At 38.1% G+C, this 26249-nt stretch overlaps 1 protein-coding gene across 1 annotated transcript; it reads right to left on the bottom strand.

Moving 5' to 3' along the window:
* Positions 1-2124: 2124 nt before the first annotated feature.
* On the bottom strand, positions 2125-23869 carry TNFSF10 (TNF superfamily member 10). The gene is given in 10 exon segments (XM_074192730.1): positions 2125-2319; positions 2321-2640; positions 12443-12564; positions 15917-15951; positions 16056-16204; positions 22560-22572; positions 23458-23483; positions 23486-23536; positions 23539-23592; positions 23827-23869. Coding segments are annotated over 10 exon segments (1008 nt in total).
* Positions 23870-26249: the final 2380 nt, after the last annotated feature.

A 26249-nucleotide genomic window follows, 5' to 3' on the forward strand; every position in this document is an offset into this window, starting at 1 on the left:
ATCCAACCATTCTGGATAGCAAAATGGAACTATGCCCAAAGAGCTATAAAACCTCACTATCAAAAATAGTCTGAACAATAACACTGTCTATCTTAATGAGATTTTTTTAAAGGGAGGGAGGAGGACTTATATGTACAAAAATGTTTCTAGTAGCTCTTTTTCTGGGGTGGTAGCAAAGAATTATAAATTGAGGTGATGCCAAACAGAACGGTTGAACAAATTGTGATATATGATTGTGAAGGAATACTTCTGTGCTACAAGAAATGATGAAAGAATGGTTTCAGAGTGACCTAGAAGATGTATATGAACTGATGCAGAGTTAAGTAAGCAAAACCAAGAGAACATTGTACATAGTAACTGCAATATTGTACCAATGATTGACTGTGAAAAACGTGTTCTGATCAATGCAATGATCCAAGACAATTCTAAACAGCCCTTGGTGAAAAATAATATCTGCCTCCGAGAGAAAACTGGCAGATTCTGAATGCAGATTGAAGCATAATTTTTTTCACTTTCTTTATTCTTTGTGTTTTGGGGTTGTTTGGGTTTGTTTTGTTTAGGATTTTTTTGGCAGCATGGTTAATATGGAAATATGTTTTGCAGCATTTCATATATATAATTAACATCATATTTCTTGCTTTCTCAGTGGGTGGGGAGGAGCCATAGGAAAGGAAAGAAATGTTAAATATTAAAAAGAAATAAAGAAAAAAGAAACAAATACTTTATTACAGGAGATGGCTTTCTGTGAGGAAGAAGGGAGAGATACAGTAGACATTTAGGTGGTAAAAAATAACTTTAAAAAAAACAAAACAGTACATGAATTTACAAACATTTGACAGATACTCTCTACAATTTCCCTTACCCCCCTCCTTTTTTTGAGGTATTCAGGGTTAGATGATTTGCTTAGGGTTACCACCTAGTTGCTCCTTTGGCAATCATTAATTGCACTTTTATCAGCAAACTCTCTCCCTAAAAGAAGCTCATTTTTAGGGACTTAACATAGAAAACTGTCAGAAAAACTGCTCTTAGCTAACCACTTTAAACTTGGACCATTTCTCAACCTAGAAGGCCAGCCCTGGACTTAGGACCCCTCCTCAGTCCTGGATCTGTGATTGCAAACTTGGTAGGGATCCACAGAGCAGCCAGAATGTGATAATAGTATGCCCATAGCCATCTCTGTCTGTCTTTTCTGACAACCTGCTAACCAGAGGTTAGCCTTGGAATGACTCGTGATTTTTTTAAAAAATTGGATTTCTTAATAATGATTTTATCTGCAATATTTTCGAGATCTATTTGAACGATTTGAGGACAGAGAGAATGAGGTCACTGTGACAAAAATGCCCATACATCCTGACCCCAAAATTCCGTTACTAGGTTTACACCTCATAGAAGTCATTGATAAGAAAATAGTAACTTGTTTTAAAGAAATGCAAAAAAAGCACATTAAAAAAAAAAAGACGGATAGAGATGTCCATGAAAAAGACTAAGCAGATAGGTGCTCCAGGTAATAAGGACAACACAGGTTGTTTTTCTTCTCTTATTTCTTGCCCTTCACTGTATAGACACTATTGATAAGTGATCAATGGTAGACAATCAGAATGCTGTTACAACAATAGAAAAGGTCATAGACTTGTAATGAAATTGCAGCTAGGTTAAGGAAACCATAGAGGCAAAATTCTTTGTAGCAGAACTTTTGGGGTGGCAAAGATTTAGAAACAAAATAGATGATCTGTTAACCCACTATCTTGGTTCTACTGCCTTAATGCTACTATTTCTGTAACATTTGAAATTAGGGCTGAAGGGCAGAGCCTAGAACTGGTCCCAAGGCCCCCATTTAAAAAGAGATCCCAGGCCAGCTGTCTCTCTTTAGGTCTTACCTTATCTCACTTCTTTGGGTTGGACCCCATCATGCTGTTGATGTGGGTATCTCACCCTACCCCCTTTCACCTTCCTGTTATATCTTATCTTCTTAAATTAAATTATAAGCTCCTTCAGATCAAGGACTGGATTTCTTTTTCATCTTAATATTAACTGATACTTAGTAGGTGCTTAATAAAGTATTTATCAGGCTGACATCTTATTGTTAATAGGATTATTCTCCAGAAACTTTGTTGTCACTATGTCTCATACAGCAGGTAAAAATGGTAGTAATGGCCTCTTTTTAAATTTGTAAATATGAATATTTAACCAATTAGAAAAATATCCAAAAAAACTAGCTTCTTTGTCCAAATCAATCAATTTTCCATTGCTGACAGAAACAAAAATTCTTTCATCTTCCCTGAGCTCAAGCATTCCACCTTGATAAATGGAATAGAGTCCATCCATATTCTGAATCTTTAGACCAACAGCTAATATTTATACTTTTCAAGAGTAGGCTGGGTTGTGGGTAACTTGTCATTTTGTAAATGTACTGAATTAGTTGTCTGGGTTGTTTACTCCTCTCTTTGCTCAAAGTTGAGACAGAACTTCCTTCCAACTCCTGGAATCAAAAATAAGTTTGGGAATAGATATAATAATATCCAATTTGGGAAATGATAAGCTCACCACGCAACCAGTCCACATTATGTAGGAATGAATATCCTTTCCTGGAAGATTCCCAATGGTTGATTTTCCAACCCAAAATGCTTCCAAGCAATGAACCTAGACAATCTGACAGAGCAAAAGAGAGAAGTGTTCATAGAATTCTAGCCATTACTGGAGCACAAGCAGACAATTTATTAATCCCAAGAATATTTTGTTATTAGGAGTAAGAATAATAACTGGTATTTATATATCACCTTAAGATTTTTCAAGTACTTTTCACATGGTTTCTCATTTGATCTTTACAAAAACTTTGTTGCATATTAATAAACACATTTGACAGTTGAGGAAATTGAGGCTGATGGAATTTAAGGGACCTCTCTAGGGTCACAAAACTGTTAAATGTGTGGATCCGGATTTAAACTCAGGTCTTTTTGCCTACAAATTGTCCCAACAACCCAAATACTAATACTTTACATCGGCCATAAAATTTCCTATCACTCTAATCTTGGACCCTCAGAAATCAATCTCCATGACCTGCTACAAAGGCCAATTTTTCCAGAATTGGAAACAACAATAAAAGAAATAATAAGTTGTATGCAAAAGCAAAAATTCTGTGTATACTATCATTTAGTCAAAAAATATTTATTAAATATCTACTCTAAGCCAGTTACTATCAAGCTTTGGATATATAGAAAGAAGCAAAAGATGATCACCAGCCAGATGACTTCACAGTCTAGTGGGGAAAAGAACAAGCAATCCAGAAATGTAAAAACTAACTAACTAACTAACTAACTAACTAACTAACTATATATATATACATATATATATATATATATATATACATATATATATATATATGATAAATAGGAGAAAAGGAAATAAGAAGGAGGCACCAGAATTAATAAAAGTTGGAAAAAGCTTCCTGTAAAAGGGAGGATTTTAGTTGGTTCTTGGAGGAAGCCAGGGAAGCCAATAAGATAAGAAGGGAGAACATTCCAGGTCTGTACTACAGCCAAAGAAAATGTCTGGAGCCGAGAGGTGTCTTGTTTCAGAACACCATGGAGGCCAGGGTCACTAGATCAAAGACCTCCAATAGGGACTAAGACGCAGGAAGACTGGAAAGATGAGATATGGAAGGCCTGGATTAGGAAGGAATGCCAAAAAGGTTTTTATATCATATATATATATATATATATATATATATATATATATATATATATATATATATGAAAGAAAACATTGTAGTTTAATGAGTAGGAAGATGACATGGAGGGACCTATGTTTTAGGAAAAAAGTCACTCTAGCAACTGAATGCAGAATAGATTGGAATGGGGAAGAGACTGAGGCAAGCAGATCCACCAGCAATTATTGTAGTAGTCCAGTGTGAGGTGAAGAGAGCCTCAACCAGGGTCAGGCAGGTTAGAGGACAGGAGACATTATTCAAGAAATTGCACAAAGGTGAATCAGTAGACCCACTCCATGAGTGGGAGGGGTGAGAGTGTGTAAGAAGTGAAGAAGGGATCCCAAAGGTGTGAGCCTTGGAGACCAGGGGGAGGATACTGCCCTCAATAGGAACAGGGAAGATGAGAGCATGAGAGGGTTGGGGTGGGGGGAGATAATGAGATTTGTTTGGATAGGTTGAGTTTAAAATGTCAACTTGAAGATGTCAGTTGCAGATGAGAGGTTAGGGCAGAATAGGAAGATCTGAGAATCCTTGGAATAGAAATGCTAGTTAAATCCTTGGGAACTGGTGGGATTCTGTCCACATGAAGGATGTAGAAACCAATATTGAGGATCCAGAAGAATATGCTCTTCAAATAATACCCCCCCTTTCTCTCAGATACTTCAAAATCTATGATCAATGGTTGAAGTTTTTCATTTCTTTATTAAAGAAGTGTCCCAAAATGCAGAAAATTCCATTTTGTTTTATCATTACAAGCTTCATGATGCATTACTGGTTGATTTAAGATTCCTTACAATCTCTGGGTTTGATGAGAACGATGGAAGTGAGGGTGGGAGGAGAAGGATATAAAAAAAGAAATATACCTTTTTTTTTCAGCTAGCATGGCACCTTCACAAAAATTCCTCATGGCCTAATATGGGCATAAAAACCTCACAAACAAATACAGAAAAGCAGAAATATTAAATGCACATTTTTTAAAATGATAATGAAAATATATTTAATAAAGGGCTTCTGAAGCTTAGATTAAAAATTATTTGGAAACTAAGTAATCTTATCCTAAAAAATGAATGAATGGATCAAAGAACAAATCATAAAAACAATCAATAGTTTCATTAAAGATAATAACAAGAGACAACATTCTGGATTTGTGGAATGCTGCCAAAGTAGTACACAGGGACAAATCTATTTTTCTAAATACATATCAATAAAAGGGAGAATGAGTACATTAATAAACTGGTACTGCAATTAAAAACTTTTAAAAGACAAAATTAAAAATTCCCAATAAAATATTAAAATAAAAATCATGAAATGAAAGAGATATTAATAAAATTGAAGGTTAAAGGATTTAATAAATAAAACTAGGATTTGGTTTTATGAAAAAATCAATAAAATAAACTAGTGGTTAATTTGATTTAAAAAAAAATCAAACTACAGTATGAAAACTGAAAAAACTGAATGAATGAATGAACCATGAGTGAATTAAAATAATTGGGGGCAGCTAGGTGGCATAGTGAATAGAGCACCAGCCCTGGAGTCAGGAGGACCTGAGTTCAAATTCAACCTCAGACGCTTAATAATTACCTAGCTGTGTGATCTTGGGAAAGCCACTTAGCCCTATTGTCTTGCAAAACCAAAAACTTTTATTAGGAATTATTTTGCCCAACTGTATGCACATCAAACTGATAATCTAACTGAAATAGATGAATACTTATAAAAATATAAATTGTGCATATTAACAGAAGGAAATATAATACTTAAATAACCATAACCCAGAATAAGAAATTGGACAAGTCAGAAATGACTTTCTAAGAAAAAAATTCCAGAACTAGTGTGGGAACACAGGCTATTCTAACGGCCCCACCACCTGGACAATCTCAGGAGCTGGCATGCCGCCCTGAGAGATAAGGGGCACCGGAGTCCTTGGGAGCTGGACATTCCGCCCCACAGACCAAGGGCACAGGACACAGCTGTGTTTTACCACCTTCCCCCAACATACCCCCTTATCCTGTAACGCAAGACGCTGCACGTACACTGCTTGTGCATTCCCCCCGTTCCCTCATTTTTCTTTGTTTTACCCCAGAAGACCTAATAGTATATATGTAGAAGCTAAGCAGTAATAAATTTGAGCTGGAGGCATAAGGCAGTGTGGCTTGACTCATAATTCTCAGCTCCCCTCTGGGAAGGAGGTCGTCGCTGTTAAGGGCCCCAAAGGTGAAGCAAGCAGCAACAAACTAGGGAGATTTACATCTGAATTTTACACAACATCTAAAAAGCAATTCTAACACTAAATAAATTACTTGAAAAAATAGACAAAGAAGGAGTCCTACTAAATTCCCTCTATGACATGAATATAACTTTGATACCTAAACCAGGAAGAGAAAGAGCACAGAAAGAAGTTCATTTCCTTAATGAATACTGACACAAAATGTTAAATAAAATAATAGCAAGATCATATACTACAAATAGTTAGAATTTATACCAAAAATGCATATCTGCTTAGGGGTAAGGAAAACTATCAGCATGAGTGGCCATATTAGCAATAAAAACAGTAAAATTGATTTTATCAATAGAAGCAGAAAAAGTTTTTGAGGAATATAAGGAGGAATATAACATCCAAAAATAAAACACTAGAAAGCACAGGAATAAATGAACCTTTCTTAAAATGATAAGTAATATCTATCTATAACCAAGATTGTTTTTATGTTATGGAGACAAACTAAAAACTTTCCCCAAAAGATGAGGGGTGGGGGCAGCTGGGTGGAGCACTGGCCCTGGAGTCAGGAGTACCTGAGTTCAAATCCAGCCTCAGACACTTAATAATTACCTAGCTGTGTGGCTTTGGGCAAGCCACTTAACCCCGTTTGCCTTGCAAAAAACAAAAACCAAAAAACCTACAAACAAACAAACAAAAAAAGATGAGGGGTGATGAGGTCCATTAGCACCACTACTAATCAATATTGCATTTAGAAATATTAGCTATAGCAATAAAAGAAAAAGAAATTGAAGGAATAAAGATGGGCAATGAAGAACCAAAAATGTTACTCTTTGCAGATGATATGATGGCATTCCACTACCATACATAATTATTGCTGTAGAGTATATATCTAATATAGGCCACTAATCAATACTATTTCTCATCCAGTTACAGTTTGCTTTGTGGATTACTACTTTGCTTTGTAGTTTAACATGTGATATTGTTTTAATGACAGCTAGATGGTGCCATATTGCCCAAGAGTCAAGAAGATTCATGTTCCTGAATTCAAATCTGACCTCAGAAACTAATTATCCCAGTGTGACCCTGGACAAGTTTCTAACCATGTTTGTTTCAGTTTCTCAATCTGTTAAAAGATTAATTGGGAAAGAAAATAGCAAATCATTCCAGTAACTTCGCCTAGAAAACCCCAAATGGGATCATGAAGTGTTAGACATGACAACTAAATGGAGTACAAAAAACTGGTAAGCCACATAAAGAATTAATGAGAAACTAGTTGAAATAATTAGTAATTTTAGAAAAGCTTTTCAGGATTTAAAATAAATGTCCATAAATCATCAGCATTTCTATGTGCTATCAACAAAACACAGAAGAACAGATAGAGAAATTCCATTTAAAATACCTACAAAGAATATAAAATACTTTAAAGTCCACCTGCCAAGACATACCTAGGACCTAAATGAACCAATTAAAAATAACTTTCATGCAAATAAAGACATCTAAATAATTAAAGAAATATTAATCGCTCATGAGTAGGCTTAGCCAATATAAAAAAAAATGACTTGGGTAGGTTAAACCAACATAGAGAAATAACAATTCTATCTGAATTAATTTACATATTCAATGCCACGCCCATCAAACAACCAAACAATTATTTTAGAGGTAGGGGTGGCTAGGTGGCTCAGTGGATAGAGCACCAGCCCTGGAGTTAGGAGTACTCTGAGTTTAAATCCAGTTTCAGACACTTAATAATTACCTAGCTGTGTGGCCTTGAGCAAGCCACTTAACCCCATTTGCCTTGCAAAAAAAATATTTTAGAGTTAGGAAAAAAAATTAAAAATTTATTTTGAGTAACATAAGGTCAAGAATATCAAGGGAATCAATGAAAACGTGAAAGCAGGCTAACAGTATCAGATTTCGAACTATATTATAATGTGCAAATGAAGTATACATTCTTTTGAAGCAATAACTATTTGATTAAAAACTACTGGAAAAATTGGAAGTCAGGTTGGCAAAATCTAAATTCAAAATTTAGAAAAATTTTAATTATTTAAAAAAATAATCTCAGAGGAAAAACAATATAATAAGAAAGACCAGGAATGACTTGTGGTAGAAGGTAGGATTTTAACTGAGAATTGAGAAAGTCAGTGAAAGGAGGTAATGAGGAGGATAGCCATTGAGCCATGTGCAATTGTGAGAAGTGTGAGGACCAGCAAAAAATCAGTGTCAATGAATTATAAAGTATATGGAGGGGAGTCAGATCTAAGAAAGTAGGAAGGGGTCAGGTTATGAAAGTTTTTTTTAAGCTCAATTGAGGGTTTTATATTTGATTCTGGAGGTGATAGGCAAACCAATGGAGCTTATAAAATAGGAAAATGACATGGTCAAATCTGCTCTTTTAGAAGATCGTTTTGATAACTGGGTGGAGAATGAACTGGAGTGGAAAAAAAACTTGAGGCAGGAAAGTCAACCAGAAGATGATTTGTAATAGGCTATGCATGAGGTGATGAGGAACTTCTCAGGGTTGGTAGCAATGTTAGAGGATAGAAGGGGGGACACATAGGAGAGATTTTTCTAGAATAGCAACAGCTTGGGAGAATAAGAAGTTGGGGTTACATGTTTGAATGACTGGGAGCATAGTCAGCGTAATCAGATAACAAAGAGAAGATTTGGGGAGACTAGGAAGAAACGATCCGTGGAAACCATTCAAGATGGCACAGTAGCAGGAAAAGGTATAATCAAAGCTATACCCACAGCACAAAGATGTAAAGAATGCATGGATATACACTTTGAGAAAGCTGTCAACAATTGGTGCCTCTACTTTCTTCCCCCTCATTTCTTAATTCTCTGCAATCTGGCTTCCAACTTCATCATTTAATCAAAATCAAAATCTCATTACCTACGGTCTCTTGATTCCCAATCTAATGGTCTGCAGCTTTTGATGACCCTTTCCTTCCTGATACTCTTCTGTGTCTGTTTTCATGACACTGCTTTCTCCTGGTTCTTCTCTGTCTCTTATTAATAAATACTAATTGGTTGATTAAATGACCTCTGACCATTTTTTCTCAGTCTCCTCTGTGTATTGTCTTCTCTCATTACTTTGTAAATTCCTTAAGAATTTTTTTGTATTTTTTTCATTTTTGTTTGTATTTGTGCCTTTATTGCATTGTCTGGTACACAGTAAGCACTTAATAAATGTTGATTGATTTTAAAAAGGAGGGGAGGAACAGAGATATTGGACAGTATCTAGTGGAGATTGAGAGACCAAATGAAACTTTTGCCAGATGCCCTACTGAATGGTAAAGATACAAACAAAGGCAAAAAACATAGTGTCTGCCTTTAAGTAAATGAAAAACCTTCAAGATGTTCATTGTATATCAATCAACAAACATTATTGAGCACCTACAATGTGCTGGAGGCTAAGGATAAAAAAGACAAAAGCAAAATAATCCCTGCCCTCGTGGAGTTTACTTCCTAAAGGGGGTGCCAATATATACAAAACTAAGCATGTATAAAATATAGGAACAGGGACTGGACAGATGATTCCATCTGCCCATTCCAGTGCTGGCCAGCACCCTCTCACAGTTGTGAGATCTCAGGTTTATCTTGGAAACTGGGACTTTTCATGACTCGCTTGGAATCAACATAACCAGGATGTGTCTTCCTGCCTCCAAGGCCAGTTCTCTTAAACACAATGTCATTCTGAGGGGGATGATACTGGATAATTATAAATCAGGTTGATTGGCAACTGGAAAAATAAGCAATTCAGACAAAGTTCTCTAGGGTAACTAGAGGGAGAGGTCAACTGAGGAGATCACGGAGGCACCACAGAGGAAACAGTATGTTTTCCGGTATGACTCAAAGTAAAAATACCTGCTTTTTTAATGTTGTCATTGCCTTCTCTGGGCCTTGATATAGTAAGAGATTCAGAAATGCTTACTGATGGTCTGACTAATATGGAAATAGATTAAACCTGATTATACATGGACAAATTATACCAGAGGAGGGAGGGAAGAAAGGGAGGTTAAAAAATGTGGGACTCAAAAGCTTTCAAAAAAATAAAAACTATCTTTGCATGTAATTGGAAAAAATAAAATATAAATAAAAACAACCAAAAAACAAATACTTGTTGATTGGAACAATTAGTTGATGTGATCAATGAACTCGTACATTGTGGCATTATGAACTCGCTAGAAACACAATGAATGTGAGGAAGAGAGAACATGGGGAAGAAGGAAGAAAAGGAAGATTTTTCATTGCTTGAAAAAAATAGAATCTATTTTTCAAATGAAATAAAATGGATTTCTTTTTCAAAGAAATAAGTGCAGATAAGATCTATGCAGGATTCTCTCTATAGAAGAGTCCAATGTATGACAAAAATATAAAATATATAATTTGTAGATATATAATGTTAAATATGTAACAAATACATTATATATATGTATATATATATATATATATGTATAATACTTTGCTCATTTTTCAGGTTGGCTTTGATTAAAGGAAGCAAGTAAACCAAATCTGTTTTCACTGTGCATGGACTGCCATGTAACTAGAAAAATTAATATTCAGGAGTGTTGTACCCTTCAGGCACATTCCTTGGTGGGTTTTGGATTAGAATTTCCCTCCCTAATCATAGTCTCCTACCCTTTACTTGTCCCATTGTCTCTCTCCTGCTCCTCTTCATCTTCACTTTTTCAATGCTCATTGATGATGATGATGATGATGATGATGATGATGATGATGATAAACTCAAACCCTTTCTCCATAACCGTTCTTCTCATCAGCCACCCTAATTCTGTCCTTGCTCCCTTATTTTCAGATTTGAGCTTATAATGAACTATTTCAAAAAGACACTAGCTTCCATTCTGAGGTAGTATCCCCAGATTAGATGATATTTGAATCTAGGTTATCCCTCCCATCCCCTTTTCTTTTTACTGTATCTCAGTAGTTCTTAAGTCACAAAAGACATTGACTCGGGTCTATTTAAAAGGTCTTTCAACCCAACCCTCACTGCTTTGGAGCTGTTTTATTCATCCCTAATTGATTCCTTATCATACTTCTGAAGATAAAATCAGAGGTTTAGAGTTGGAACCTCTGATAGTTATTTGACCTAACTCCCTTATTTTAGAGTTGAAGAAAATCAGGGTCCTAGATGTTGGATGATTATTCCCCAGGGTAATAAATGATAGAACTCAGAATTGGACCCAGATCCTCTGATTCTCAAGTACTCATTGCTTCTAATCTAGATATTTTACCTTTCCCACTTACCTTGATTTGCCACCTCTGGGCAATGCTCCCTTCCCAGTATCCTTCAGCTTTGTCCCCTACTCTTTACTTAGACTGCTAGGAATATGTTCAAGCATTCATCATCCCTCCCTTGCACTATCACAATAGCTTGCTAAATGGACTTCCTACTTCAATTCCTGCTCTGATCTACCCTTCATGCCAAAGTCATCCAAGGACACCTTCACAGGTTTAACTAAAAATTAGTAAAAATTGCTCACATGGTACCTGTTTTGAATTTTTCAGTCATGTCTGACTCTATATACACCCATTTGGGATTTTCTTGATAAAGATACTGGAGTAACTTGCCATTTCCTTCTCCAGCCCATTTTACAGATGAGGAAATTGTGGCAAACAGGATTTAAAGAATTTGCCCAGGATCATACACAGTAAGAGTCTGAGGCTGGATTTGAACTCAAAATGCTGAGTCTTCCTGACTCCAGATCTGTCAATCTATGTACTTTGTCATCTAACTGCCCCATTATATCTAGGATAACATATACTCCTTAGCCTTGGATTTCAGGTCCTCCAGGGACAAACTCCTATTTAGTCTCATGTCTCCCTTTTTATATATTCTATGTTCTAATGTGCACTATTAATGAATAGTTCACTGAGTTCTAAAATATTTGTGAATATGCAGGCTGTCCTCTATGACTGGAATGCACTCCTCCCAGTCTACCCACTGAAATCTCTTTCTTAGAAAACAGGATCATTGAAGCATTTTTGAAAACTCCCACAAGAGAAGGAAGTTCAGAAGGAAACAGGCAACTAAGACACCTTTGAAAGCAAGATGTTGAATTCATTATGTATTTTTTAATACAAGCTATATAAAAGAAAAATTCAAATTTTCACTTACCCTCTTTTCAGCTTTGGATATGGAAATGTTCTCTTCCAATTTATTTTATTAATGTTCCTTAAATTCAGGAAAAAAAAACATTTTTTAAAGAGACTTTAATACCCTCTTAGGACTGCTTTCCTCATGAAGCCTGGACTTATCCTCCTCTCTTCACCTGCCAAAACCTTGCCTTCCTCATTCAATTTTCTCAGAACCGTTTTTTCTGGATCTTCACCTTATATGGCACTTATTTTTTACCTTTAATCCCTCCCTCCATTAGATTAGTAGCTCCTTTCTTCTTTCTAAACCATCTTAGCTCATATCCATGCATGTTGCTATCACTTAATATAAGCAAATTGAGTTGAAAAGGGAAAAAAAAATACATTGCAGTTGAGACTCTTACTTCTAGAAAAGGTAGAGCTCATTTGCCTATTTCCAGTGAGATGAGCTGCTGCCCTTTGGTTAATACTCTGAGGAAACCTTTCTTTGTCTCCAGAAGAGTTATGTAAAAAAGAATGGTTAGTGCTTTGGTCCAATCACTGAAATGAACCTTAAAGTTGATAGGTGCCAGTCGAGAAGATCTTAAAAGCTATAGCATGTTTCCAAAGAGATTCCCATCATTCATGAAGGGAGATTGGGGTAGAGGAGAGGGAACAAGGCTTTTTATTAATTGACTATTATATGCTCAGAGCTTTTACAAATATTTACTCATTTTATTTTTACAACAACCTATAAGATTTTATAGTTGAGTAACTTAGACAGAAAAACAAAAAAAAATCTCATCCCATTGTGGACAATCTTTGAGTAATGACCCTCCCCACCCGTAGCTAGGTTTGTTACTCCCCAACCCTTCTAGCTTGGTAGAACCAATCAGGGCCTGTAGCCCATTGGTGAGACCCTAAGGTCCAAGGGTACCTTCAGACTCAAGGGAATACAACTTTCAGAACTGTTAACTAGTTCTTTGTCTTAGATGTTTGAACTTTGGCCTTATCATGGTTGTTTGTTCTTTGTTCTCCAAGAAAATCATGACATCAAGGAGAATGATGCCTTAACATGCAAGAGAATTGGATTGAAGTGGTGGAGTGCTTGCAAAGTCACCAGCCTCACTTTCTCCTCTGGAGCCATCTGGGTCCTGGGCCAGATATGGATCATATTGACTGATCCTGCCCTCCATATAGGCTTCTGGTTGATGATGCTGTGGCTATAACTCTGAATTTGGAGTCAGGAAGACCTAACTTTAAATCCTGCCTCAGAAACTTGGTTTGGGGATCTAGGCAAATCACTTAAACTTTCCTCAGCCTCAATTCCCTCCCTTTGAAATAATAACACCTGCATCCTATGATGATTGTGTAGATCAAATGAGATAAAATGTGTCAGCTCCTTTGCAGACCTATTTTAATACTATTTATTTCTAAATATTGACTTGCCTATAACTAGCTTGCATTACAATGATCTAATTTGAAAATGCATTTAGGTGAGAGGAAGTTTCTTATGGATGAGATCTTTTTGTTCTGGAAGGTGGTAATTAGAAATTTTTTCACCTTGGAGAGTTCCCTGGGACACTGATAAGATTAAGTACATTACCTAAGGTAATGTTTCAGAGATATGACCCAAAGCCAGGGCTTTTTCATTCCAAAGCACCCCCTAGATCTACTATGTCAATCTTTCTCTCAAAATATGTTTGGGGAATCAAACAAGTTATTTGAATAAATAGAAAGATCTAGAATGTCTATCACTGATTGAAGAATAATTTTAAAGAGAGAACCATCCTTTCAAGTTTGAAAATGAACATGAAGTATTCTTTATTCTTGAGGTTTTTGTCTGTTTTCTTTTGCAACAGTTAATACTAAAATATGTTTTGCATGACCACTCAAGTGTAATTGATATCAAATTGCTTACCCACCTACTACATGAGGGTCTCACCAATTCTAAGAACTATGGATGACTCTCTTTTTCCTATTATCTTCATCTATTTACCTTGTATGTTCCTAATTTCTTACATTTTGACTCTCCCATTAGAATGTAAATTCCTTGGGGGGGAGCAGGGAAAAGGGGAAGGAAGAGAAGGAGAGAATTGGGAATTCAAAATTTTTTTAAATGAATATTACACCTTATTTGACATGTATATTTTACACTTACATCTTACAAAATAATGAAATACATAAAAATATATTAAAAAGCAAAAGAAAATATATATGAAGTAACAACTTCAAAGAGACAACTTGAAATGATAGTTTGAGTATCATCCATTCAGATTCTTGCCTTAGTGGCAAGTGACCAGGTCTTCTTTCTGGGCATCAGCTGCAGTTCTTTCCTCCTCAAAAGGAATTCCTTCCTTCTGTAGTATACTCAGCAATTACTTCTTAACTAAGATCAGGGCTGATTAACCATGAGAAGCCAACACCTGCAGCCATTCTGAGGATCTATCACCTAGCTTTGGCCAAACTGTTCTTCCCTACAGCCTCAGGAAGGCCACATAAAGGAGAGTCCAGATGCTCTAGATGCAGGCACACCAGAAAGATATTACCTGTTTGGCTCTACTTCCTATGAAATAATAAATTGGTGACTGTAATTGGATGGCTTAGTGGCTAATGGGTCTGGCTTTGGATTCAAAAGCAGCTGGATTCAAGTCTTGTCTCTGGCATCTATTTGTTCTGTGACCCTGGATAAGTTCTTACCCCTTCAACATCCTAGGCTGGTCTCTGAGACTACAAAAAATTTTCACCGTGAGCATTTTCCACATGGATGAAATCATAGACTTGGACAAAAAAAAAAATCAAAATGACCAGAAGGATTCAGGAGGAATCACAGTACAAATGAAACACTTTATATTGGATTTATATTGGAATCACAGAACTTCAGAGTTGAAAGGTCATCTAACTCCAAATGTTACTTCAAAGGTCATTCAGTGCAAGTGATAATTGAATAGTCAGGGGGAATTGTGGATAGATTTGGAGTCAACAAAACTTGAGTATAAAAACTTACTTCTCATTCTTCCTAGACGTGTGAGTCTGGGAGAGTCACTTCACCTCCTTCAACCTCAGTTTCCTCATATTGAAAATGAGAGAGTTGGATTCAACAACCTCCAAGATAGTTACTTTTTTTTTTTGCAAGGCAAACGGGGTTAAGTGGCTTGCCCAAGGCCACGCAGCTAGGCAATTATTAGTGGCAAGACCGGATTTGAACCCAGGTACTCCTGACTCCAGGGCCAGTGCTTTATCCACTGCACCTAGCCGCCCCGATAGTTACTTCTAATTCCACATCTAGGATTCTATGAGCTACTAAATGGGATTCTGCATCTGTGAGTCTATGAGCTAATAAGGAGGATTCCAAGATAGTTACTTTAGTTCTACACCTGTCATTCTATGATCTTACAAACAGGATTCCTCCCTCCAAATTTCCCACAAATGGACATCCAGCCAGTACTGAAGGAGAGCCCCCTGCCTCCCGGGTATCCCATGGACAATAGGAACAATGATGGTTGGGAAGAATAAGATTTAAAATCACAACTTACATTTTGGTGTGCTTTGAGATTTCCCAAGTGTTTTTTTTTCTTTAGTGACCCCTCTGGGATCTGGTTGTAAAAAAATGATTGTCCCCATTACAGAAAGAGTGGGATTGGTAGAGACAATGTATGTGGCTGGATGGGAAGGGATTTATTTGCAAGAGAGGGTTGGTGGAGAAAAGGGTTCATGTAGGAAGATGGGAAGGTTAGGGGAGGAGGGAAGGAAGAAGCAGTGGATGGAACTAAGGAAATCAAGTGGATGGAAGAAGGTTAAAGGTTGCCCACCATGTTAGAATACAGGCAGTCTGACAAAGAAGAAAATTCATCTTTTTTTTAAATTAAGCATGGAATTCCAATAAAAGTTGTTTCTACCTTGTAGAAGAACCCTCATGGACTGTCAAAAGTTCCTGAACATATGATCAAATAATTTTATTTAGAATTCTAGCTAGGTTTTCCCATTCATTTCCCTATACCTAAGGGCATACCAGGAAAAGTTTATTGATTGACCTACCTTTCTGAGCAACTGCTAGCGCTGCCGTTTGAACTGTGAGCATAGGAAGTCTAGCTGCTCTGTATTACCACTGGGGTCTCTATTATCCATCCTAGCTTCCACATGCTCTTTTGCAAGGCGTATCAAGCTGCTTTGAGAATTTGCATTTTGTGGGGCAGATAGGTGGCGCAGTGGATAAAGCACTGGCCCTGGAGTACCTGAGTTCAAATCTGGTCTCAGACACTTAATAATTACCTAGCTGTGTGGCCTTGGGCAAGCCACTTAACCCCATTTGCCTTGCCAAAAAAAACCTAAAAAGAAAAAGAGAGAATTTGCATTTTGTATCTGTGCCAGTTGGAAAAGTTATATCATAACATTGTTAGGAGCTGCATTTCTCCATCTAGAAACTGGTTTCAGTTTTGTAAATAAACTTTGCCCCATTCTGCCCAACCCTCATGAGCAGCAGGAAGAGAGACTGTAAACTCCCAACCGATTCTCTTCCCAACCATTTGCTCCATGGTCCAGTTTCTATCACATATAGAACATCTGCCATTGGTTAGACACTGGCCCTTGTATCCCCACCTTTCCTGGAAATATTCCAGAATTATACTCCAGTCACTCTTAATCCCACAGTCCTCTTTGTGGGTGGATCTGTATTCTGCCATTTTTTCCTCAAGATCCTCTAGAATTTGTCATTTTCCCTTCTACTTGTCAAAATATTAACTGTTTTTTCCCAGATGACCTGAATTAAACATGACAAAGAGCCCTCCTTCATGTGTTTTCTCACCTTCCCCTTCTATATTAGAAGGTGAGTTCTGGGGTGGCTAGGTGGCACAATGGATAGAGCACCAGCCCTGGAGTCAGGAGTACCTGAGTTCAAATCTGACCTCAGACACTTAATAATTACCTAGCTGGGTGGCCTTGGGCAAGTCACTTAACCCCATTTGCCTTTGCAAAAACCTAAAAAAAAAAAGAAAGAAGGTGAGTTCCTTGAGGGCAGAGAAGGTCTCTATTTCATACTTTATCCTCAGAATACAGCATTTGGTATATACTAAGTATTTAATAAATGGTTTTTCACTCCATTCCATTAGGAAAAATAAATAAGTTTCTCTAAGCCTGTAGAATAGAAAAAGAGAATCTAGACTGGGGAAGTCCTTCATCTATAAAAAAAGGGCGATTGGACAAGATGGTTTTTTGCAGGTTTTCCCAACTCTAAAACTCTGGTCTTAGATTCAGAAAAACTCAATTTCGAATCCTTCAAATACTTTCTACCTGTGTGATCCTGGGCAAGTCATTTATCTTTCCTAGGTCTGTTTCCTTATCTGTAAGATGAAGAAGTTAGACTTGACAGTCCCAGAAATCTGCAATCCTATGTTCTCTAAAAATAAGAGGTACTCAAAAGATGGATGGTACAATATAGTTTCTACCCCTTAGGAATATTAGCTCTTTAAACTCGGGGGGTTGCTTTATCTTTGTCCTTGAACCCCCAGATCCCAGAACATTACTTGACACATAAAAGGTGTTTAATAAATGCTTGCTGATTGGCTGGTCAATGAGTGAATTCAATTCATCACTAATCAGTTGCATGATGATTGGTTCAAATCCTAGACCAGACACTTGCTGTAATCATGAACCAGTTCCTTACTTAATCTCAAACCAAAGGAGTTGACTTAGTGGTACAGTGGAAAAAGCATTGACTGGGAAATCAGAGGACATGGGTTCAAATCCTTTACCTCTTGAAACTTTAGGCAACTTCTGAGGTTAGAAGCCACAAAGAAAGGATCTGTGTAGGGGAATATTCCTTACTTATGGGTGCAGTTTTTTTATACTTTATTTCCTTCCTCATCTTCCACTATCCAACTATTTGTAGTTTTTCCAGTATCCAACCTTCGAGCCTTTGCCTTGGCTGTGCCCTTTGCCTGGGAATGCTCTTCCTCTTTTTTACCCCTGCCTTGTGACTTTTTTATTTTCCTTCGAGACTCAGCTTAAATCCCACCTACTTCATGAGGCACTCTCCAATTCCAAGAGCTGTTGAGGACTCTCCCTTTCCTAGTATCTTCATCTATTTACTATATATCTTGCATGCTCCTAATTTCTTACATTTTGACTCTCCCATTAGAATGTAAACTCCTTGGGGGCAGGGAATTGTTTTTCCTTCTCCTCCCCCACCCTTTTTTGTGCTTAATATGTAATAAGCCCTTGATAAAGACTTGTAAACAGACTATATGCTCCCTACACCAGTAGGTCCTGATCTATCCTACCAAGAGTTAAAAATTGCTCTGTGGAATACATTTCTTGTTCATTAGAAAAACTCTGATCCAGTATCTTCTATGTTGGGTACTGGGAAACCCAAGTCTCTGACTTCCAAAGTCTCCCCCGTCTACCTAAAGAGAAGAGGAGGTGGTTAGAGATACATGAGCACAAAACTCAAAATACTAACCCTCTCTTTCTGTTTGCAGATGGACTTGCTACACATGGGGGGAGAGGAATTGGCAAAATAAAATCAACACATCAAATAGGAAGTTTTAAGAAGGAAATAAATCATCGACACTGGTAATAGTCATTTCTTCATTTGTCATCCAAATGAATGCAAATCCAGTGAATGAGTGAGTCCCAGTTTTGCAGGAACAGCAACTGGAATTTACAACTATTATGCAAGAACATCAAAAAAGCCAGATCTCTGCAGACTGCTTCATTATCTTTACTTTTATATAAACAAGAGTTTTGAATGGATTGAAGGCCCAGAGTAGTCCGAGCACAATAGACTTTATTTCATCTGCTATATGCCAGCAACAATACCCAATATCTATTGATTTTAAGGTTTGACATGCATACTTGTAGTGACACATACTTACAGTGATTCTTACTACAACCCTCTTAAGGTATGGACTATCATTTTCTGGAGGAAGAAACTGAGCCTCAGAGAAGTAAAGTGACAACTTTAAGTTGATGCTTTTCTAAGTCCCTTCCAGCTCTATCTGTGATCCTATAGTTTAACCATCTGAGTCCAGATTAGTTTTCCATCTTCCTAACTGCACACCCAGTGCTCTAACCATTAAGCCACAGAGCTGCTATAAAGAGACATAAAAGAGCATTCAGAGGAATTCAGATAAATGCCAAAGGCAGGATTTGAATCCAACTCTCTCCTGACTCCAGGTTCTAATGCTCTTAATAGTATAGTACATTGCTTCTTCTTACTGAAACTTTGGTGAAGAAGAAGATGGTGGTTGCTTTGGATCTGTAATTTTGCTGGGGCAGGGAACTCTTGGTGAAGAAATTTAGTCTACCAACATAGCTCAGCACTTTCTCTGCGGAGAGTTCCCTGGGACCTAAGAGGTGATGTGACATCATACAGACGGTTTATCTCAGAAATAAGATTTGAACCCAGAACAACAAGCCACTTCCCTATCTACTGTGACATGCTACCTATCTTAAAGATATATGGAGTCAAAATGATCTGGATTTCATTTAGAAATCAATTACATTTTACAAATTTCCTTAAGCTTGATTTTTGTGCTAAATACTGATTTCATTTAGAAGTCAATTAAATTTTACAAATTTCATTAAGTTTGATTTTTGTGCTAGATACTGTATCAAGGGTAAAAAAAAATGGGGAAAATGTTCACCACGTTCGGGCAACTACTTCAGGGCCTATTCAAACATCTTCATTGAGTTCATCAGTGTTTTAAGAAGGCTGATGATAGAGCAAGTGATGAAAATCCATCAAATTAGCTTAAATGAACATAAAGTAGGGGAAGGGGGAAAAGAGGCTTTGTCTTTAGTTGGTCATGAGTATAAATATGGGGAATCCCAAATTTCAAGGAAAAGAGTTATGGGAGATCAGAAATCAATTTTCAAAGCTGGAGGGGGGTCTCAGAAACCATCTAGTCCATCCCCTATCTGAAAAAACCCCAACAAATGATCGATTGCACCTACGACCCCTTCCCAAGACAGCCTAGTTCACTCTGGCAGCTCTCTGTAGTAGGAAGCTTTTGCTTACATAAAAATTGAATTAGCAACTCTCATCCCTTATTCCTGGTTCTGTTCTCCAGGACCAAGTAGATAATATTTCAAATACTTAAAAATAACTATCATAAACCCTGAGCTTTCCCTTCTCTAGGGTAAATAGAACTCTGAATTAGCTTTTATGGATCTTTATGACAGCTACATGGCTCAATGGTTAGAACTCTAGTCTGGACCGGCATTTACTATGTGATTCTGGATATGTCATCTACCCTCTGTCTATCTCAGTTCTTCAGTTGTGAAAAGGGGAATAATAATGATAATATCACCTATCTCCCAGGTTGCTGTGGGAATCATATAACCTAATATTTGTAAACTTACTTTGCTAACCTTAAAGCATCAGATAAAATGCTAACTGTTATGTAGAAAGTAGCTTGAAGCCTTTCACCCTTCTGGTTTCCCTATGGATATTTTCCATCTGATCAATGCCTTTCATTAAATATTAAGAGATTAACTATTTGAAGAAACACTTACATGCCCTTTGGAGGAGCCCTGCTTTTCAAGCTACTGGTATAGCAATAAATTCATGAAAAAAAAAAGCATTTGCCAATCTGTCAATCCAATAAGCATGCATTAAAGTACTCAGAATAGATGATGAAAAAGGGTAAAAACATCACTTGTACAAAAATATTCATAGAAGTCCTGTTTGTGGTGGCAAAGAATTGGAAATCAAGTAAATGTCCTTCAGTTGGGGAATGACTTAGCAAGCTGTGGTATATGTATGTCATGGAACACTATTGTTCTAATAGAAACCAGGAGGGACGGGAATTCAGGGAAGCCTAGAGGGATTTGTATGAATTGATGCTGAGTGAGATGAGCAGAACCAGACCTTTTAACAACCAGCAGAACTGTACACCCTAACAGCAACATGGGATTGATGTTCAACCTTGATGGACTCACTCATTCCATCAGTACAACAATCAGGAACAATTTGGGGCTGTCTGCAATGGAGAATACCATCTGTATCCAGAGAAAGAATTGTGGAGTTTGAACAAAGACCAAAGACTATTACCTTTAATTTAGAAAAAAAAACTGTTATCTTATCGTCTGATCTTGCTATCTCTTATACTTTATGTTTCTTCCTTAAGAATGTGATTTCTCTTTCATCACATTCAATTTGGGTCAATGTATACCATGGAAATAATGTAAAGACTGGCAAATTGCCTTCTGTGTGTGGTGGGGAGGGAAGTAAGATTATGGGAAATATTGTAAAACTCAAAATAAATAAAATCTTTTTTAAAATAAATAAAAAGGGTGGCTAGGTGGCTCAGTGGATAGAGCACTGGCCCTGGAGTTAGGAGTACCTGAGTTCAAATATGGTCTCAGACACTTAATAATTACTTAGCTGTGTGGCCTTGGGCAAGCCACTTAACCCCATTGCCTTGCAAAAAAACCCAAGCAAACAAAAAAATAAAGTACTCAGAAAAAGATACTTCCCAAAATTCCTTCCTTGTCGGTAGACAGGCAGCTCCCCATTTCACCTCTGATCTCTGAGGCTTTGTCCAGGCTGCGCTCCCTGACTAGAATACTGTTTCTCCTCAAATGCCCCTCTTAGAAGCCCTAGTTCCCTTCAAGGATCATCAAAAGTCACCTCTCTCAAGAGGTCTTTCCTAATACCCAGACATGGTGGTCCCCCTCCCCATCAGCTTGGATGGATTTTGTACATAACTTGCCCATATAATCTAGCTCCCCAGTAAAATAGACATTCCGTGAGGGCAGAGACAAATTCACCTTTATATTTGTATCCCCAGTATCTAGAACTGTGCTGGCACATAGTAGGTACCTAATGAATGCTTGCTGATGGCTTGGTTGTTTTGAGATAGAGACACGAGGGAGCAGCTGGTCTGCCACTCCTTAGGGACTCCTTCACGTTTGCTTTATTATTTTTTTTTTTGTTCTTCATTTTCAAAGAAGATCACAGCATCAGAGAGGGGCTGCCATGACAAGCACATGAATTAGGTTTGAGTGAGAGGTCGCCGTGCTAAGTCACCAGCCTCACTGTCTCCTCCAGAGTCATCTGGGTCCAGTGGCCAGATAGGAATCAGGTCAACTGGAGACGGTCCTGGATGCGAGGCAATCAGAGTTAAGTGACTTGTCCAAAGTCACACAGTAAGTGGCAAGTGTCTGAGGCTCGATTCGAACTCCCATCCTCCTGACTTCAATGCCAGTGCTTTGACCACTGTGCCACTCTATTCATAGAAAGAGCTAGAATTTTATAACACTTTGAAATCTGCAAATCACTTTTGCAAATATTTATTTGATCTTCACACAACCATCCTGGGTGGTAGATACTGTTATTAGACACATTTTGCAGATGAAGAAACTGAGGCAGAAGCTGAGTGACTTGACCAGGGTCCCACAGCATGGTAGATTATTGAATCTGGATTTGAACTCGGATCTTCCTGACTCCAGGTCCAGTGTTTTATCCACTGCATCTCCTGGATTCTCTTTGCTTGGATGAGTGCTCCAGCTGGAGGAACTTACAGGGGATTGGGGAAAGATGAAGGTGGGGCAGCTTGAGAGTGTCTAGGTAGTGCAAGGGATAGAGCACCAGTCATGGAGTCAGGAGGATCTGAGTTCAAATCAAGCCTCAGTCATTTGCCACTTACTAGCTGTGTGACCTTGGACAAGTCACTTAACCCTGATTACCTCACATGTAGTCATATCTGACCCAGATGTGCTCCAGGAGAGAAAGTGAGGCTGGTAACCTAGTACAGTCCGCCTCACTCAAATCCAGCTCAGGTGTTTGCCATGGCATCACCTCCCTGGTGTCTTAGAGAACAAAGGGCACACATCATCCTCTAAAAGCTACAGAGATAAGAGCATGGGTTCAGAGATGGGAGGGACCCCCCCACCCCATCTCTGCCTCCACCCCCCACGTTCACCCTCTGGTCATCTTAGGCAGTCCCATCGTGCTGCAGAGCCTCCAAGGTCACCCAGCTAATGCTAAGCCTGGCCCAGCCAGCCTTAGACTTCAAGGCCTGCAACTCCAAACACAGAATCATCAGATAAGGAGACTCCAAGCTGGCATTTCCTCTCTTGCAAGCTTTTAACAGCCAGCTGGCTTAGAGAGCTTTGCAACTCGTTCCTTCTTTTCCAATCTACAGCTTCCTCAGAATTGTTCTTTCTTCTGAGGCTTCAGCTCAAAGACTTTCATAATTCACCTTGGCAAGGCTGAGGGAGACAAGCCAGCCTCCCAGGTGAGAGATGGCTCTCCAGGTGCCCCAGGGCAAGAGGGCAGCACTCCCCACCCCACACACCTCTTCTGTTGGAACTGGGAGTCCTAGAAAGCAGGGGAGTGAAGGGGAAGAAGAGGCAAGGAGGGAGGGGCAGAGAGTCGCGGTCCACCCCTCCTCTAAGCTCTTTGCAAACCCCAACTTCCCCAGGCCCCTGGACTGACCTGTTTGAGCTCATGAGTGAAGTAGAAGTGGCTGCAGAGCAAAGGATCTGGCCTAGCAGGGGACCCAGAAAAACCATCCCAAGGCTTGGCTAGGGCTGAGGCCATCTCTAGAGGTGATGGTCTTCAGGGACGTAACTGCAGCCGCCACCAGCTCCCCCTACACCTCCTGGCTGGCCTTCCTGGGAGCCAGCATTTTGAATGGACAAAGGCTCTGAACTGTTCTCAGTTTATCTTTGGGAACAGGGGCAAGGTGATATGTGGTAAGAATGCCCTCCCAGAGGAACTGAAACTACTCGCTTGGTGTAGAAATGAAAAAAAATGAATCAAGAGAAGCCTTTGAGAGACTCCCAGCAAGAGATCTAGTCTTACAAAATTCTAAATTCTTAAGACTGGGATTTGGGGTATTGTGCATTTCTGTATCTCATGTGTTCTGTGTATCATAGTACAATTATATATTGTATAATTTGAATATTATTTATTGCATATGTGTTATGTTATAGAGAGAGAGAAAGGGAAAGGTAGATATTGTATTGTAGAAAATGGGGGCTAGGTATATCATATATATATATATATATGGAAGAGGCAACTGAGTATATATTCTTTATTCAGAAAGGGGATGGGTATATATTGTATAGATAGATAGATAGATAGATAGATAGATAGATAGATATAGATGGGGAGTTGAGTATATTTACAAAAGTAGATATAGAAAAAGTATATATTCTATATTCAGAAATGGGGGGCTGGGAATCTTTTGCATATTCAGAAAAGGGGATTTGTTACATATTGTATATACAGAAAGGGGGTGGGTATATTTTGTATATATATAAAGGGGGATGAGTGTATATAGGAAAAGGGGACTGGGTAGTTTATATATAGAGATATATATATTCAGAATAGGGAAGCTGGGTATATGTTGTATTTGTAGAAAGGGGGTTTATTTTGTATATGTAGAAAGGGGGCTGAGTATATATTCTATATTCAGAAAAGTGGGACTAGGTATATTTTGTATATATAGAAAGGGAGGCTGAGTATTTATATATATATATATATATATATATATATATATATATATATATATATAATAAATTTGGGGATATATATAAAAATACTCAGCTCCCTTTCTATATATACAAAATATACCTAGTCCCACTTATTTTATATATATATATATATATATATATATATATATATATATATATATATATATATATCTCAAAGGGGACTGGGTATATATGGTAAATTCAGAAAAAGGGGCTGGGAATATTTGTATATTCAGAAAAAGAGGGTTGGGTATATATATTGTATAGATATAGAAAGGGGGGCTGGGTATATACTGTATTCGTAGAAAAAGGGAGCTGCCTAGAGTGCTGGCATTGGAACTAGAAAGACCTGTTTGGTTACATTACAAAATGGGAGGGTGCATGGAAGGCAGGGAGGGAAGAAGAGAAGAGAAGGGAGGATGAGACAATAGAAGGTCAGATCTAAGGGCTAACAATAAAGGGAAGGTGATCTCTGGTCTTAAAAGGAAAAGAGTGGGTATGGAGGAGGAGGAGGAGGAGAGAAAGGATAGAAAGGGGGAAGTACAAATATGTTTCCATATTAGTCAGGTTACAACCTCCCCCCCAAAAAGTAAGAAAAAATACAGTGGATAGATGATAACCTGAAAATGATGATTATGGACTTGGGCAGACTTCAGGAGACAGCAGGATAGAAAGACTTGCCATACCATGGTCTGGGTCATGAAAAGACAGATGGAACTGGGCATTACCAGATTAATTTGTTGGCTCCTTGGAAAGCATGAAGGTTATAAACCCTAAGAAGAGAAGTTAGATCCAAGGTAAGTTTCAATGAGTTTAAGGAAAAAGCAGGGAAAAAAGTAGAACGGTATGAAATGAGAGGGAAGCCCAAACTAGGCTGGGATATAAAGTAAACATTTTAAAGCCCTGAGTTCTTATCCTGTTTATTTTACAGATGAACAAAGGCCAGAGAAGCTGAGTATCTTCCTGTACAATCAACCCACCAAGAGTGGACTCTCAGAATCCCAGGGCAGAGTCCTATCCAGGCAGAGAGCTACAAAACATGTCCAGTGTCAGCAAGTAGCAAGACCAGAGTCCAAGAGTAGGGATGGAGGCTGAAGCCAACCCAAACAGATGACTCCTTATATGAACCAAAGGCACCCTAGGGAAACATTAGCTCCTCTCCAGCTGGCTCAGAATTAGACATCATTCACTGGCAGCTGGCTGGGGCCCAGTCTGGTCTGAAGGGAATTTCCATGTTCAAGAATTGAAAACAATCATCTACCACCCAGATAGCTGAACAGGACCTCAAAGGAACCTTTATTTTCTGATATTTCCTTCCAGGATGTAAAACCTCAGGGATGTCAGGAATCAAACTGACATTTAAAAGGGACAGGAGAAAGAAATTTCTTTGGCCCCTTAGGCCAACTTAGGCTAGCTCTTACCGCATTAACCTGTTGGAACTTCTTGGATTCAGAATCATAGATTTTGAGCTGACAGTTCTAAGGACTTCTCTAATTTTTCGTTTCCTGGACTCTTTTTTTTCCAAATAATGTTTTCAAACACATAAAATGAAATACAGAAGGTTATAGAAGAAATTGAATTATATTAGTTATCAATTTAAAAAAGAAAAGAAAAGGGACTTCCAGGGAATAGAAACTAAAGGGAAGAACTGGGACTCCAAATTCTGGTCCTCTGACTCCAGTTTCAGCCACTTTTCTCCTCCCAGTTTTATATTGGTAGAACTTAGTTTCCAATCCCCGGAATCAGCTG

The sequence above is a fragment of the Macrotis lagotis genome, chromosome 6, assembly GCF_037893015.1.
Source record: "Macrotis lagotis isolate mMagLag1 chromosome 6, bilby.v1.9.chrom.fasta, whole genome shotgun sequence".
Classification (NCBI taxonomy): domain Eukaryota; kingdom Metazoa; phylum Chordata; class Mammalia; order Peramelemorphia; family Peramelidae; genus Macrotis; species Macrotis lagotis.